Source organism: Danaus plexippus, chromosome 12 (genome assembly GCF_018135715.1).
Source record: "Danaus plexippus chromosome 12, MEX_DaPlex, whole genome shotgun sequence".
Lineage (NCBI taxonomy): Eukaryota > Metazoa > Arthropoda > Insecta > Lepidoptera > Nymphalidae > Danaus > Danaus plexippus.
Genome location: NC_083545.1, coordinates 5,581,196 through 5,600,762, shown reverse-complemented (window position 1 = coordinate 5,600,762; position 19,567 = coordinate 5,581,196). Strand labels below are relative to the sequence as shown.

Genomic DNA, 19,567 nt, shown 5'->3' with positions numbered 1-19,567 from the left:
AACGTTCATACATAAAACTAAGTGACCAGTAAATATATGAATATCAAATAGTATTTAAACTTATTAAAAATAGGTCCGGACTGTATAAATAAGGTACAAAATTTATCCAATACGTTATTGTACATCCAAATCATTAATTTCAAAGGTCAAGTGATCGCATTTTCGAGCGTTATATAATTGGATTTTTGACGTAATTTCTCAGACTTTAAATAGACACATATCTCCTATTATGTTTATATATTATTATGTGAATATTTTATTTGTAATATCTCATGTTTCATTATTTATATACTACATATTTTTATTTATCAATCGAGAAGTATTGTATGATTGATGTGAAATGTATTAATTAATTCCTTAATTTATTCGTTTATGAAGAAATAAACATGATTTCGATTTTATGGTATATTACTTAGTTAAAAATCATTGCCGTCACCATGCATATAAAAAATTAAATATTATGACGACTGACTGTCAATAACATTTGAACACCAATGATATCGAATAAGAAAAAAAGAAATCTATTTAAAAAAATTGACACGTATATACAAACGTACGGATCTTCTCCTAAGATATTCCGTATTGTTAGGTTTTCATTTCTTAGTTTACTTCTTGATGTGGTCTTAAACATATTTGAGGCCCAATTCAATAAAAGTCCTATTAAATTTAAAATAAAAAAGAAATAACGTTATCGTTTAAGAACATGTGAGCGATAGTGCAGATTTCATTTACTGACAGACGTAAGATCATTTTTAAGTCGGTTAAAAATAAAATGCTTTTATAATTTTGTACATATTTTTTATTCAGACTTACAAAAACAGGTTGCATATACTTACATTTTTTTATAATTGTGCTCGTTGGACTCTTTAAAAAATACTAAGCAACACTATCAAATTAGATATAATAAATGTAACCATCTATACATTTCTTAAAATGTGTAACACTAAAGCCGTGTTCTTTTAAAAATTGGACAAAATAATTCACGTTACTAAAATAGACGTGACATTTTGTATTGATGACTCTATAATTTTTTTTATTATGACTTTCATACATGCCAAATGCGCACATTATATTCATCCAATGTCAATTATTTTAACATTATCTATGGTCTGTCATTTCCTACAATAACCTATTTACCCTATCAAAGGTAAATGTCAAAGTGAAAAAAGCCCGCCGTCAAATCGACGACTGGCAGACAGCATTATATGCGATTATCTGATAATTAAAACTTACAAAATAGATCTGTTCGTTATAAATAAGTTAAAACTAAACTCAATCACAGTCTCGTTCACAAAACATCACGTTGGGATCATATAACTAGATCAAGTAAATACAAAACAACACCGAACTAGATTCGTCAGCCTCAATATATTTACTTATAGTATTCTTTCGGTGTGTTTGAGGATGTTTCGTTGTATGTAAGTTTTTGAATCACAACAGTCGCTGGAATCGGACGAGTCTTGAAATCTTCGGGACGCCATCCTAGTGTGCGTATCAGAATCGTATGTGAGTGTGTGTATGAGCCCTTTCCTCGATCTGAACGGTATCCGGTAAGGCGTACTGCTTTGTACATCTGACATAGATCTGATGTGTCTCCTTAGTTTAGATTCCTTTGTTAGCGGCTTAAACATGAACGTCCCTTGTGAATTGTAGTCTTCAACGGACCTGAAAATAAGATTATATTCAGCATAAATACTAACAATAGGAAACATATAATAGAACAATCGTGAATGTTTTGGAGAATGTATTTTAAACAAGTGTACATGACTACACCATTTGCATAAGATTCTTCATCACGTATCACAAATAAATACCTCTTAAACGCAATCAACATTGAAACGAGACGAACGGTCTTTTCCGATGCCGTTTCGCCGCCGTAATTATTTTCGGCAAGTCAAGCGTGACACGGTTTTTATCCGTTCACAGACTAAAACATTTTCATATTCGTTTTAAACGAATAAAAATAAATTAACCGCGTAAATATTAATCAAACAAAGAGTGGACCGATGTTTGTTTACGTAAAATATTTTTTATCAGAGAACAATCAAAAACATCACAATAAACTGTGACAAAGAGATGTTTAGATAATCAGAAAACATTAAACATAGTCATATAATAACAAACTCATTAGTTTTGTTTTGTCTGCGCCATTAAAATTAACCTTTATTTTATCATCTTCGTGTATTATTTATTCATGGTAATAATTATATTTTTAATAATATCGAATCAATGCAAAGAATTTTTATCGTAAAGAACAAAGGTTTTAACTAGTAAGTAATAAATAGGAATGAAATATTTAATTTAATTTTTATTTTATTTGCGTATATAAAACCTTTCTATAATAGTTAATTGTATGTTATTCTTTAAATAGAATACACTTGACTCTAAAGTATATGCATTAGCGTATTGTATGCTTTATCGTGAGTAGAATACATTTAAAACATACGTTTAATTGTACATTTATCAATGAGTAATATATATAAAAAATAGCCTTGTATTTATTAAATATTTTATTAAAAAGGTATAATTAATTCAATAAAATCTCGGTACCCTCTGCGTTATCAGTAGGTATATGAAAATGCGTTTGTTTTATATATTAAATATGTTTTGAAATAAAAGATCATATGTTGACATAAAACATGTTTAATAAATAATAATGTTTACTTCATTATCACGTAAAGAACTTTTGTTTTATATAAGATTCTATATAAATATAGTTCTACAATAGTCTTTGTCATTGTTTACATTACTGACACAGGTCCGACGGTAGTCCATTATTGTGTGACTTAGAAAGCAAATCATATTAACTTAGACATAAGAATTGGTATTTGATTTTGTTAAAACATTTTTCAATAGTGGGTAATACCTAACACAAAATACGTTTGTTTTATGTTTGAAAAAAATTAAAACTCAATGAGAGCAAGGCCGTGGACTCAATTAAAAAAAAAACGCAACAAAACTCATTCATTTTGTGTACAAAATGTTAAAAAAAAACATATAACTTATAAGCCTCTTCAATTATATAAACGGCGTCATTAACAAGTCAGAATATGCATAGACCTTCGTCTGCCAATTGACAACTGCCAATTGTGCAAGCTGTCCAAATACGAAATTCATGTCGCAAACAAAACATAAAATAGTTATGATCGTTATACTACGATGAAGGCAAAGGTTTTGAAACAAAGGGTTTTGATTAAGGTAAATATATTAATATGTAAATACTCTTTGACCTGGATTAAGATTTCAATAGAAAAATAATGAACATCTTTCATTAAGTTAATTATTATCACATCTTAACCTTTTTGAACGGAAAACTATAAATCCGTGGAAGTTAAGATATAGAAACTCGTGCTAATTACACAGTATCGTTCTAAACAGAATATTCTTTGCATTCTGACCCTGACCGATTATCAATATAATATAATATTCACTATAATATTGTCTTGTTTCCCTAATGATTATTCCTATGAGTTAAAAAGCTTTTAATTTGACATAAAATACCTATAGACTATTAAGAAATATTTCTTGATTATGCCGTACGACAGTAAAACTTTATAACATGAATCGTCTGTCATCTATAGTCTAAAATTTGTATGGAACAGAATATTATAATATATTATCTTCCGATCATAACTTGACAGAGAACGGAAATTATTCTCATATATTTTGTTACACGAATGTTTGTATTCTAAAATATTATAAACAAAATTCATAAGGATATTTACACACTATTTACATCAACATTAAGGAATGTAATTAATAATAATAAATAAGCTGTAAAAGAAATATAAGCAGTTTTTCGTTCAGGAATCTTTTTATATTATAATAGTAAGTATTGGCGTGGGTTGCTAATGAGAACCGAATACGTTGCTTATACAGGGTGTGCAAGGTTGTGATGAGCATTCAAGTTGCGGAATAAGTAATTCTTACGTAGTTTATTATGTACATTATATATATGTACAATAACATTATAATCGATACGTATCTAATTAGATTGTCACGAGAGCTTGCATGTGACTATGACTAATATCAAATGATATTACACGTTTGTTTGTAACTAATAATATTTTATATAGATTTGAATATAAATCGTCTGTAGAGCTTATTGAATTTCTTTTTAATTAATTGCAATTTATCTATATCTAAGATATCTATATAAAGACGCGAATGTAGTTGTAGGATTTAAAACTGTATTTTAATATAAGAAATGAAACTCTTGCCACTTCCTAATAGACAAATATTAATTTCGTTATGTTAGGAGAATAAAAGAAATCTATAAAGATTTTAGTAATCTATTATTTTTCTGTTTTTCATATCTAATGTAATTAAATTTAAGTATAATTTCGTTTTTAAAAACTGTTCACTCTCGATTAGGTATATATTTTTAAAAAGAATTTATAAAACATATTGAATTCAAATACTTTTAAAACTCATTAATGAATTAGAATGCAATAAGCAAAAACAACATCCAATTATAAAACCTCTTTGGAGGTTGTTTAGACTTGTATGATCTCAGTGCGTTTAACAACAAGAACCAATTTAGTTAAGGTCATCACCAAGAAGACCATAACCATTGATGTTTTACTGTACCTGTACAAATATTTGTTTTAAGAGAGACAAAAAATTAGAACGCATAATGAGGTTTTATTTTAAACAGTCACGAAATAAACAGAAAATACTATTTTTTCATATTTAGAAGACAAACATTTCCGAAAAATAGAATATCCCTACGTAAAATGAATAACAAATAAAATAATCAGAACGTTAATATGAGACATTTTGGGTATAATCTAATTTTGAAAAATACGTCATTTTAATTAATTCTTTAACTTTAGCATAGATTATAAAAAAAAAAAAACAGAATTCATCAATACATAAGATGTCACTAAATATGTACACTTTAAGTTGTTGCTTTGATAATTTTAATACTTTATTAAACAAATTTATATTACCACAGTTAGCAATTCAATGAATCTTATATATATATATATATTTAAAAAAAAAATCCTATTCTTTTATAATTTTTTAAATTTTTATAATGCACCAGAATCTAATTTCTGCTATCACAACATACAGACACCAGAATTTAACGGCGTTTTAAAGTTAGTTGTAAATGTTGAAATATCAAAAATAAGGAAAACTAGCGATTAAAATCTAATTTAATAATCATTATTGATTCCAATTGGCTTGATGAAGAAATCTTAATAAATTCAAATAATAAAAATCAAGGTGACAGACAACGGAAATTGAACTCAGATACAACGGATATTAAATACTGACGTAGAAACCTTTGTACAATTATTTTGGCTTTTCTATATTTGACAGCACGTTCGTGACAGAAAATGAGCGCGAAAAAAAAAACATTTCAATCCCTTTAAAAAAGGTTCCACACTGAAAAACATATGATTTTTTGTTAACTTTTTTATAACAATTGGATTACAGATATACGTTGTACTTTTATTTGAAAGGAAATACAAATTTTTATATATTTATATAAACTAAATTTTATATCGAATATTTTAATTTATGGCCTGAATTGTTGGTATCTACAATGATAAAAATAAAATCTACCTAAATATATCACGTTTGAGTTCTAATCTATGAAAATCTTTGAATATTGTATGTATGTAATCTTATTTGAAAATAATTGATTACATCTAAGTGTTATTTATATGAAGGGAAAGTATATTATATAATGCTGGATGCAATCAAATCTAGTTATACAATAGTTGTTAGATTATTAATTGTTTGGCACGAGTCGCTACCGATCAAGGCCATAGACAACGGATTTAGAATGAATCGTTTTGGTAGTATTTTTTTTTCCGTTTTTGATTATCTTTTTAGGAATTCGACGTTTAATAAAAACTCTTTTCTCATTGACGTATATGAACCAGAATACCGGCTTAGTTGTAGAAGAGCTTCCAAAGAGGTTCACTCACAAATTTTCAGCGACCATACACAGATATAAAAAAAAAAAACAAAACAATCAAAGATGTAATAATGCCAGTATTCATGTTCAAGACACAAACTTTTACCAAGCACTCTGATTAGAAGATATGGAGAGACTGCATTTATTATGCAAAGTATCACTTCGATTAACAATTGGCCAAGATTGTGTAAAATATACAGAAAATTCAATAATTAAAAATAATTTTAAAAATTAATAATCTTTCAAGAAATAGGTCTGCTCAATTCAGAACATTGACGCGTGTAGATAATAGACTTGGCGAAAAACAAATTAGATCAAAGTCTCTCTTTAAATAGATTATATAGACAATCATTCATTGCCATCTCTAAGGATGCTGATTTGAAACGATTTATATGAAATTCTATTGACCTCTGGACAGATCTCGGTTTAAAGAGAGGGATTCAACGACAAATAGATCGTAGATCTGATCAATTTTTCCATCCTATAGATTTAGAGAAAAAAAAATCTTAAAGACTAAATCCTAGCTTTTGAGAACAATTTTTTCGCATATAATTAAATACTTAAAGATAATATTATACATGGAACTAAAGTAACTGAATGTAAAAAAACTTAGAAGCTTTAAATTTGATAATATTTTATATTAGATGATGATCGTAGAAATAAAACTAATATTTTCGGATTTTTTTTTTCCGAAAACTTTTGATAATTTTCCCCTAATATCTAATTACAAATTATAAAATAACGCGTAGTAAATAGTTATCTTAGACCTCATTAAATATCATACCACATATATATGTAAATTGAAATAAAAAACACATATAAATTGATGATAATTTAGTTAATAGTAAGAACAACGCAATTTATATCTCACACGACATCTCTAAAAGGCGGGATCTAAAATTATATTTACCTACAATAAGTTATTCGTGTTCTATCTTCTAAAATCGAATGACGGAATAAAACTGTCTCATAATATATCAAAACGCAAACAAAGAAAAGGAAGCGAATACAATCAATATGTTTTCTTGGACATATTAACGTTCAATGATGTTTGTACACGGAACTGAATATAATTGAACGAAAAGAGAATTAATAAAAAATAAAAAAATTATCAAACAGGAAACGCGCGAATAGTTTCCTATTTTTTTTTTTTTACATTTTTGGAGTAAAGAGTTTGTATATTATTAATTTATTTACATGATCGTGCGATTTGTAAGTTATAACGTCTAGTATGTGTGAGTTAGTCCAAAGTCGATTCAAGCAGCGTAAATCAACTCGGAAGTCTATAGAGCCTTCACAAAACATAGTTATTTTTAGACGGACCTTTAATAGCCTGGTTTGCCGTGAATTCGTCTAAATAACTTCTAAATACTTATATATTTTATGATAAATATGATTTTTTTTACAGAAAAACCAATTCAACGGTTATAAAGTATGTTTTTTCTCTAATAATATTTAAATTATTTTTATTATATATTTGTAAATAAAAGCGTCTAGATCGGGCAGGTGCTATATACAATCTGTTACGTGTTATAAGAATTATATAAAAGGTAATAATTCAGTTATGATCCAACCTTGTGGGTGTTGGCAGCGATGCATGTTTTAAAAGTTGTTGAAGTGGGAAATGAAATTAGCATGACTAATAATAATAACAGTTTTGAAGTTAAAATGTTTAGCAATAATAAGCCTTGTATTTAAAATAATTAGTTAATAAAATATTGAATGATTCAACAGAAGGTCCTGATGTGTTACGTGTCTTAATTCTTTTATGTACTTATTGAGAAGAAATTGGTAATATTTAATGATATATAACCTGACGCTTTAAAACCAATGCGATGACTATTGCAGACTCGTTATATTATCAACACATCACCAGCCTATGCCAGCCAGCCAGCACTGCTGAGCAAAGGCCTCTTCTCACATGGAGAAGGTTAGAGCAATAATCACCACGCTTGCTCAAGGCGGATTGGCGATTTCAAACTTATAATTATAAATTATAATGCCAGGTTTCCTCACGATGTTTTTTTCACCGCCTGTCAGTGGTGTCCTAATACTCTTAGAAATTAATACTACTTATAACTCGGAAAAAATGACATAGGTACTTGCCAGGTTCCGAACCCGCGCCCTCATGACCGAGAGGAAGACCTTTAACCTCTATGCCACCACCGTTAGTCCTTACTATATATTTATAATTTCCCAGCTTTGTCCAAGACAATGTGTACCATAATGGTGAGTTTCCATCAGACTTCACAGAGACGGATCCCTTTCTGATTCACATACTACCTTGATATTAGGTTGTACGAAGATTTATGAACGAAAAAACTTCAAACTGCCCGTGTTAAGTTTGACATGAAAATCATACTAAGGGTGAAGTCTATAGATATTCATGTCTCTGGATGTACCAATCATTAAAATCGTTCCAAGTATGGAAATGAAATATTCAGAGGTATTTTCACATTTATAAGATTAGTATGGCAGAATGGTTTAAGACTTAGGTGAAACGTACTTATGTCTTCTAGGTTTAAAAAAGTGTTTATCTTGATAATCTGTGACTTCTTTTATTTTATTCATCCAATTTATAGAATAGTATAGAAATATATATAATAATTTATAACAAATAGATATCTTATGACAGAAATACTTGACGTTTAAAAATTTATACAAGACATTAATTATTATATAATAATATTTTTAGGAAAACGCTTCATAATTTAATGTCAATAATTAAAATGTCATACAAGCAATACATTTGAGATAAGACCTAATAAATTCTCAAGAATTCGTTACCGTAAGGTAAAACACAATCATTTAGATTACATAAATAAATTTTATTGAACGCATACGTTAATTTTACTTCTTTTAATTTAATATATCGTCATATTTTAGTACGAAATTTCATAATATTTTTGTTTAAAAAAAAAAAATGTACAGCTTCATATGTACGTACTTTGGTCTAAATTTAGCTCCCCGGTGAACCTGTCAAAGCCAAGCCGCTAACAGTAATAGACACATAAAAAAAAATAACACATAATTTTCGTAAATAAAATTTTCGGCACACCTAAACATTTAAGTCCAAGAGACAGGAGAGGCGTTCGTTAAAATGTATTAATATATATATTTTTGAAAACGTATAATAAAAACTACTAATAAACAAATAACTTCCGCATCCGCAAGCGAAGTTGCCGGAAGCAAGTGATGTTTTTTTAATTCTCTTGGGCCAACTTTCGCTAGACGTAAGTGGTCCCAAGGAATAATTGTTACTAAAATAACCAATAAATCAAATCTCAGACCAATTAAAGTATAATCATAATATTATATTATAAATACGAAGGTTTATAAGGATGTATGTATGTTGCTAATTCACGCAAAACTACTTAAAGCATTTTGACCTAACTTTAGACGTGTAGACATAACACAGACTAAAAAAATCCTGAATTTCCTGTATTTCGAGGAAATCATTTGTATCAGACGTTAGATGTCGCTGAAGATTAGTTACCATATATATTATTTACCCACCTTATAAATTTCTTTTTGACCCACTATCCCGAGAAGTTTCAGAAAATAATGTAAGAAATAAAATAGTTACTTTCGATAATATATTTCATACTATAACATAGGTTGTATAGCTAATGTCACGTTTATAAATGTCAGTGGAACACAGGGGTTTGAAATTTAAGTGCATCGTGATTTAGGATGTCCTTCATTCTGGAACAACAGACACAACGAGCATCGGAAAATTATAGACAAAAAATACGTGACATAAAATAGTTCAATAATATGGAAGTTAAAGAAACCTCTTAAAAAAAGTTTTCTTTTGTATCACTGTCACATTTTGTATAATTTATGATACAGATGTTTTCTTTTCTTTTCGATAGTTTTTTTTTTTAATAAACCGAAGCAAACGTTCTACATCAAAAATATTATGCCATCATTCCTTCAATACCAGACATGTCTAGCTACATATCTGAATACTGTCACTATACACTATTGAATATACTATAGTCACGTTTGCACGACAATATGAACAGCTGCCAGGTAAAGTTATATTTAATTTACGTGTTAAATAATAAATTATTTTATACAAAATGCATATCGTATATAAGTAGTAGTACTTCACAGAATTTATGTAAAAATATTTAACGTCTGATTTCTTCTGTTCTGGCAATATTCTTCTTTTATATTACATCCATTTTGTAGCAATAATTTCGCTATCAAAACAAAATTATGTAGCAAACGTGACATTTGTTCTGTTTTAATTTCTTAAAAACAAATCAACAAACAAATAATTAATCAGAGTTTTGTTGATTAATGAAACAATTGTAAGAATTCGCTTTTGTTTAAAATACGCATACAGTGGAAGCATAATGAATCGTTAATATCGTTAATGCTATTACGATTCCATATTCAAATGTTAAACGAGTAAAGTTTTATAGATGTATAAAAACTTTTTTGTTAATCACGTAAAGTTTTTAACAATTATAGAAAACTTTCTCATGATTTTTATTGTTACAAGTAGAATTTCCTTTGTTGTTTTTGTTTGGTAATTACGGGACTTTCTTATTCGGGAAAACCTTAACTCCTTATTTAATATTAGCTAAACTGTACCATATCGATTCCGTGTTGGAATATACAAAAGATGACTTCAGAATTTTCTCAGTATTCGCAAGTTTTGTTATCAATGTTTAATTTGTATTACTCATAGATTGTAGTAGATAAACCATTAAAGGTTATTTCGAATTATGACATTTTATTCTGTATTTATCAAACAATCGCATCAAATGCTTAAAAAATGTACATAAATAAATCATAAAGATGCCTAACTAATGTTACCATATCGAAAATACTTATTCCTTTTCATAAATTGTTCTATTTTACAGCATTGTGTTATGGATATGTTTTTACTCTGTCATACACGTAAATAATATCAATTTAAATTTTCAAAACTGTTTGAATCACCTTCATCAAGTGCGTTCGGTACACAAACATACATTTTAATTTATCTAACAGCTGTCCTTCTTACCTTCAAGAATGAAGATAATAAAATATAAGAAAGACGCGCCAAACTACATGAGAACAATTTACAGTACACAACACTTAAAATGTGTGGGTTTCGCATATTAATAATTGTATTATTAGTTATAGTTTTGTCAAATATTATACGCCAGTAACATAAAACTAGTTTTTTTATTAAACAAGACTACTCTATTTATAAACTACGTTTGATATTTGGTTATCTGAATAAATTAGATTGTGTATAGGTTTCATATCAACATATATATATCATTGATAAATAATTTTTTTATGAAAAATAACTTACTTCTGTTTAAAATAATCCGATATTTGGCTGATCTTCCAGAACATTTGCACCAATAGCATTAACAACGTGTTGTTAATCCATGTGTATAACTTATAACAGCTTTCCATTGCACCTTCTCGAGCCCAAAAAAACTTTAACGAAATGTCAGTCATCTAATCTAATTTATATTATTAATAAAAACTTTTGTTTATTTATTAATCGGTGTGAATTTCTTTAAAAGTACCACGCTCAAAACGTACTCGAGTTGATTGTTGCTTATCAGAAGCACCTTGAACGAAAATAAACGACCGATGCTATAGAATTGACCGCACACCGACGCTAGTGCACGCGAACTGAGCAAGCAACAACTAAGAAGTATAAGCTTCGTGAATCGTGAGTTACAACGAGTGACGCTCGCTGCCAGCTCTATGAGTGATGTCAAATGAGTCACTATCGACTATCGAATGTAATGTAAGTGATAACCGCCAAAAGAATTCTCGGCTCTATTACGCTCGATGTTATAACAATAATTTCCAGCTAAATAGTCAGACATATATTTTTTCTAATCTTTTATCTTCATGATAAGATAGCGTTCGGTTTACAAGTAATGACTTTTAAATTATTATTCATTTTATGTATGAATACAATATTAATTGTATTCTTTCAAGGTTTCAACGGTAACTGTCCTCAAATTATAATACTAAAAGACATATTTTTATTAATAAAAGATTATATAAAACCCGTATTTAATTACAGATAAAATAATGATGGCAGAATAAATACCGTTAATAATTAATAATAACAAACCGTGAAAGCTATTAAGTACAGACATAAATAAATCCAGTTTCTGGTTTGACTTACAATGACGCGAATAATAAATTATGTAAAGATTTTTCTCAGAATAAATTTCTCTCAAATAGAATGTCGTCGAAACTTTTACCGATTATTTTCTATAAGTTTAGATAAAAAGTTGATTGATTCGCCATCCCTATAATATATTTATGTAATTCGACGTTAAAAAATCAATGTAGGAAAAGTATTATTGTTTTGAACTATTAGGATACGGCCACGCCTTTGGCATATTTATTATAGTTTAATACTGAAACCTAGGTGTAGCCGTCCATTAAGCTCAAGGTCTTTCAATGTTTATGGCACTTCGTAAACCAGTATAAAAACATAACTTTTAAGGCTTTGACGGCGCATAAACTTCAGTTAAAGTTGGCTCTGTAAATATTTTTAAAATATGGATTCATTATGAATTTATGACCACTACTGCAAGAAACAGAATATTTGTAGGAATTTCTTCTTTTAATTACTGGCTGAATATATATTTTTTTCCATCGGGTCTCATACTGGCACAATCTACAAATGAAGCTGTCAAAGCAGAGCTAAAAGCAATATTCCCCAAACAAAAAAAAAACTTTCGTCCAACTTATATCAGGACATTAACCATCAAATCACATTTTTAGATTTTCATGGAATACTTAAAAAATATTTTTAAAAATTATTTTATCTTCTTGATAATATTTGTTGACCAATATATAAAAGAATGTTTATATCATACAAACGTTTATTATTAATTCATTGGTTCGCTGCCAACCAAATAAAAAATGTGCCTTAAAGTTTAAACAATAAATTTTACTATACGAACATATAGAAACGTCGCGTTTGTTGAACTTTTTTTATCCAATCATTTAATGTACTGGCAAGAAATTCTTATCCATGCATGTATATCCTGTTTCCTTTGTATATTATAAATAAGAATAATTTTAAGAAAATAACTTACGGTTACAATTTTGTAAGAGAAAATGATACAAATATGTATTGTCTTTTTCTTTTTACCTTTATATGAGATTTCGAAATCTATAAAGTACAAATCATAGTGTGTACAATTAAATCTTTATGTTCAGGTTTAAATTGCTTAAAACACTTCTGTCAGTCACAGAACTAAAATCTATTTAAAGCGGCAGCAAATATTTGTTTTGGAATGAGCACAAACGGTCAGTAAATTTATTACGAGTTTGTACCATAAACTTTATACCTACAGTTACACGTATTTTATAACGTTTTCATGTTTTGATAAGTGAATTGAAAAGAGAGCCTTGGTCCTTATGACGGAGAATGAAAAGTATTTTTACAGACCATACACATAGCAGTACATCCCATATGTTTGGCAATTTTATTTTGAGTGTTGGCCCGCGACCAAACATTTGGATGCTGACTGTGCAGAAAAATACTAAACCAACAGATAATATAAAGGTATTCGTTTATTTTTTATTTTGAATGGCATAAAGATAAAAACGTTTTTTGTTAAAAATGCTGTCGCATCGATTATCAACGATGACTTTTTGTTATCGATACATATATTCATGTGCTATAATATCTCTCAAAGGTGTCTTATATAAATAATGAAAAGCTAAATCACATGTTCAGCTTAAATCTAAACATCGCTAGGTAAGATGGGTTCAAAATTTTCTCAAATTTTCTCAAATGAATGTTCCTCCTCTTACTACATGTCAACAACTGACAACTGACACATGTCAGATGAAAAATCAACTTTTTAAAATCAACAGCTTATATATTTTTTTATATTAATAGTGATGTGTGTATTTTTTTAAAAGATTCTGACTATTTTTTTATGATTTTGGTTTATACGTACAATAACCGTTTGTATGATTGTTTACTTCATTACCATTTATCTACATACTTATCTGTTTGAAGTAGAATTGGGAAAATGATAAGATTATTTCATAAGCTAGATAGCTGAAAGTGGAACTGATAAATGAATTTTTTGACGATGCAATAATTGTAACATATATAATAATGAACGGTAATTTTTAATAGTCCAAATTTAGACCACTTCACCCATTGCTAGACGAGTTTAAGAACGTATGTGTATATAAAAAGTATATTTCTGAACGGTTTCGTCAAGGATAGTTAAGCTTTCAATGAAAACTTTAATAAAATAACAGTATTTGAAATATTGGATCCACGGTCATTGGTCCCTATCGACATAGAAATTGGTCATGACTAAAGTCATTTATTAACCTCGCGAGGACAAGGTCATGTGGGACATTTAGAAGCCATCAAACGGCTATGGACTTCAGTGTACTGCCAGCAAAATATCAAAAAATTGTTCGGTTTATAGTTTATTTAACGTGAAAATGTAATTCGGTTTGTGACTAGTTCAAAAGATATTTTAAAAACTGTTTTCTAAAGAATATATGTATTTAAAATTATGTATTTAGAATATTAAAAAATATCTTCAAAATTATGAACCGTATAATGTCTAATGGAATTGACAGTCAAAAATAACATTTGCCTTTTAATATTATTTCTGTCTGAGAGCTAGATATATTTTTAATTTGTTATTAGAACAATTTATAACCTAAAAATAACTTTAAAACATAAAACTTTTATATTATAATTTTGTAATAAATAAAAGATGGGATGAGAAATAAAAAGATTGATAACGCTTAAATTCCTCCATTTTGTTTTTATCGATAAAATTGTGTTGTCCAGGACAATCTTTTCATTTTAAGTTACTAATACCGATAGTAAAGCATAACCCTCTCTTTTTAATTGTGCCCAGTATTATAAAACAATGCTGTTTTTTATAAAATTTCTGTTCAACAACGACTTCTCAAAAACTACATAATTTAATTATTTACGAGTTACGACTGTTCCTGTCAAATCCTTTTATATACGTGTATATTTATCCAGGTAACTGTAAATATAATCTATGAAGGAAATTAAATCAATTTTAATGTTCAAAGACTATATGTATGTCTATAACCCTTTTAAAGTTTAACCCAGATAGCACCGATGACTTAAGCCAAGATTCTTTTATGGGGGTCGACGTCCTCATTACTATGGTATATTGTATTCAGATGAGGTGTAACAGACGCTGGTACTGTGTTACATTCACATGGTTATGTAACACGACACTCTTGTGTCATATAAATCCTATACAATGACGTCTTTTTAATTTACGCTCTGTCTTTCACCAGCTATAACTCCATAAACTGTTATCCCCACTCAGCACTCAATATTATAATCCGTCCAACAAATAAAAACGTTGACATTGGCAGAATATTCCACGATTCCAGAGCGAATGAAGACTTTGTTTATAAAAAAAATAACTCCTTATATATCTGTCGGCTAAACTAAATTAGAAACAATAGTTTTGTTACTTAAAACTTATGACAGGTATATTTAATGAAAATAATACAATTCTATAATTATTAAGGATTATAAATTAAAATTCATAAAAAGATTACTGGTGATTTTTTTGTTTCACAGGCTTTAGGACTTTAAATCTAAATACCTAAACGTGATTAAATTCATACAATTTATTTCAAGTGACGAAATAGACAACCTGCACTTTCATTACATAAAGATGTATTTGTTTTAGCTTGAAATTAAATACATTTATGTTTATATCATATTAAATATTTGCTCAAAGGCAGACATCGCGAGACGTGGAAAATTTTCCGAATACTATTTTCGGTTTATCACAGTGCGCGGGGACCTGATATTATTATGAATATTAATTAAGATTTTTCATACTTTATGTGAAAATCTTTAATATTAAGCCGTTCTTCTCATATTTCATTCGACTCGTCTTCGTCTATGGCAAGTTTAATACATATGTGCACTTTTGTTTCGATCGTAGATTGAATTACAAACACACATACTAATTGTGAAATATAAAACATTAGATTCATAATATCATTCATATGAACAAAACAGAATAACCGAAGCGGCTGTGTGAACTTTTATGTTTTGACATTGTAAAATCAATATTACATGTCGCGTGACTCGTTTTGTTCATCACGTAACAGAAGTAGCTATGATACCTAACTTAAAATTTCATCAGTCTAATGTTGGACCTGTATCGATGGAAACTTCGTAGTATGTTGAAATACATAATACAGATAATAAAAGTATTAACAGTATGTATATTCTACATTGCTGTTAAGTTCAAGGACATATTGTAAAGTTTTTTTTTTAATAATCACACCCCAATCGATCTTCATAAATTCTTGCATTTTTATAATTAATTAATTTAACAGTATATATATTCTTTATATGTTTGTAATGTACAGCCTCATCTGCAATAACTTAGCTACCTGTTGTTTCATTGTTAATTTTTTTTTTATTCTAATTATAAAAATTAATATGTATACAAATTTTGTCTCCATTCCGTTTATATGTTGTCAATTATTAATTAATAATCACAGAATTATATGTCACGTCTTGATATCGGAATTTATTACGATACACTATTTTATAGTGACCGGCGTATATTATTATTGATTTTCACTGGAAGGGAAGGGTTATTACCTTTTGACTTGGTTAATACAAAAAATCATAGGTTCGACTGTGAATTTTCTGAAGTAAAGAACTGCTGAATTCCTAAATGATTATTAAAAACAATTAAATTTATAAGTATTGCATCAGCTGTCAAATAGACAGTTATATAAATATTACAATAAAATAATAATAAAAACTAAGAACTCTTTGGCTTATTGGCTGTAAAGTATTAGCCGTCGCCCCTTCCTTATTATAACTATTGTCCGTGAATAACAAAATAAATTGTTTCTGAATAAAGTGATTAATGCTAAATTAGTTTTGTCATTAGCTTACTAAGTCATACATAAATATAAAGCTATGACTCCTTTAATTATATATTGTTTTAGTTTAAACACGCCATTACGTGTAATATTTGTTTGAGGCGGTAAATTTTATAAAACCACAAGATGTCGTCAATGAGGTTGCTATAGCTTGTTAACTTAAAATTAATATTACGTAATATATAATACAATGTTTCAGAATTCATGTAAAATCGAGTGTCTGTAGAAAGATGAGGAGATTAAATAAAAATAATATTTTGTTACTGAGGCACATTTATTTGAACATGGTTCACTAACATATATATATTTTTTAAGTTTTTGTAAATGAATAATTACAGAAATAATATTTGCGGTCCTTATACAAAGTTTTGTGATAAATAATGTAGAAAATTATTTCGTCAAGAAATTCGTCAATGATTTCCCTTATTTATAACTCCGTTTAAACTTTTTGAGTATTTTACTTATAAATAACTAGTTTCTTGTTTAACATAATGAGATCTAAGATTTTCGCGAGTTTCATTCATTTAAATGAAACTAATATTTTTCGGATAAACTACGCGTGATTTGTTTTTGTAAAAAAACTACATACTCCCGACGTTTCGCTTACTTTTCAGCAACCGTGATCACGGTGAGTGTGTAGTTTTTTACATAAATAAATCACGCGTAGTTTATCCGAAAAATATTAGTTTCATTTAGTTTCTTGTTCTCTGCAGAAATAATAACAGACAGAGTCTGTCGTTTGTACTAGTCTAGATAAATCTCTTAATTTCTCATTTCATCATAATAATCCACTGGTTACACACATTGGATTGCATTAGTTGAAGTAAGCTAGGATCTACGCAGTTCGTCAATGAGGTCATCTTTGAGGATTTTGTTTAGAACATTACGCCATCTAAGTCAATATTGGTCAATTCATACATATTTCACGATCGTGTAAGCTAATGCCAATGCGATGATAATAGTTACATATAATATCTATAAACTTTTCATCATAATATGTATAATATATTGAAATAAAATAAATATTTTTCGCATTACACTAATCGTATTTCGGCCTACGAGATGTCCCCCGGTCTCGTGCCCGTGATCACGGTTGCTGCAAAGTAACCGAAACGTCAGTTAAAATAATAAAATACGCGTAGTATAATCCGAAAAATATTAATTTTATTAAAATGAATACTCACGAAAGTTTTAGATCTCGTTATGTATAATATATGTACATATATTTAATTTGTTATCGATAAGTAACTCATTACTAATTTGTAGAACTAGAAACGCAAAAAAAAAAACATATACTTAATTATTAATAAGTTGTTAAAAACGGAAAGAAGTGTAATAAATTGTTTACCACATTTTACATATTTTCTATTCTCAATTAGCTCTCCGATGTGTAAGAACTATATTGTCGTTTTGGCATTTAGTAAGTTTAAATTATAAGTCCAAAATATAACTAGTCTTCTTTTTGAAAAAATATATTATAATAAAATAAACGCCCTTATTCCATACGACAAACTTCTTCGCGTGACCTCCGCTCAGTACGCAAGATTATAATTTGTCCAACAAATTAAAACGTTGACATTGGCAGAATATTACTATTATAATATTATATTATATTACACGATTCCACAGCGAAAAAGCCATAGCATAAATATATATATAAATATTCAATAAATTCTTATTTTTTTTTCTAATCTAATATTACGTATAATTATCACAATCAACATACATTAATATTTGGTATTTTAAAATATTTCTATGTATTAAATTATTTTTTTTTTTAACAAAAGACACGTGCGGAAAGAAACATCATATTTGTTAAATATATAAAAACATGAAATAACCACTTAAAACTATATCTTTAAATTTATGGTTTAATTACTAAAAAATTTAATTTGTCAAACATATTACCATTAGAATAAGGACTTCTTGTTTGTTTTAGCTTAAAAAATTCAATAAATTATTCTAACATATGTAGATTTAGACTATTACAAATAAGATGTCCTGTGTCAAACAAGGTTACAATTTTATAATTTTTATCTGTTCTAATGTGAATAAAAACCATTTAAGATTACTTCATATGTCGTTAACCTCAATTAAACAAGTTTATTTTATGTTAACTATGTGTATGTGCAGCTGAAATCTGAATATATAAACACACACATGTTTAATTTCATATTTCTATTTTTTTTTTTTTTTTTTGTTATAATCGCCATTCGTTCATTCATGTCATAGTATCCGAACTCTTTGGAATGGGAACAGGAACATTTAATAATAATATTCTATACATGGTAACAGAGACTATACATTGGTGTAAAGCAGAACCCTCTTCAGCAAGGTAGGGTAAAATTGGTATGTATTGTTACAAGTGGCGCCATCTTTGTCGTACTAATTATGACATACTATAAACCTTAGAATTAATTTTATAATAATTATAATACTGAACCATTGTAATTTTGTAATAACAACATTTAAGTATCTTGAAGTATTTGAATAATATAAATACTGGCTTCAGCCATTTTGTACAATACTGGAAGTGACGCTGAACATTAAAAATCAAGACTAAAACTGTACCTCCAACAGTATACTCCAAATACTGGGGCGAGCGTCAGTCAATGAGGAAACAATTGACTCCCGCGTATTTGACCTTTAGATTGTCGTGATTCAAGAGGTTTTTTTTTATCAACACAGAAAACAATACAAGATGAT

The 19,567-nt window shown here is 28.2% G+C and overlaps 1 protein-coding gene across 1 annotated transcript; it reads right to left on the bottom strand.

Moving 5' to 3' along the window:
- Window positions 1-776: 776 nt before the first annotated feature.
- On the bottom strand, window positions 777-11,604 carry LOC116772560 (uncharacterized). Its single transcript, XM_032664787.2, has 2 exons — window positions 11,247-11,604; window positions 777-1,665 (listed from the first exon to the last, which is right to left on the bottom strand). The coding sequence occupies exons 1-2, from the start codon at window positions 11,396-11,398 to the stop codon at window positions 1,377-1,379; spliced, it is 441 nt and encodes a 146-aa protein (XP_032520678.1). The 5' UTR covers window positions 11,399-11,604; the 3' UTR covers window positions 777-1,376.
- Between the last annotated feature and the right edge of the window lie 7,963 nt (window positions 11,605-19,567).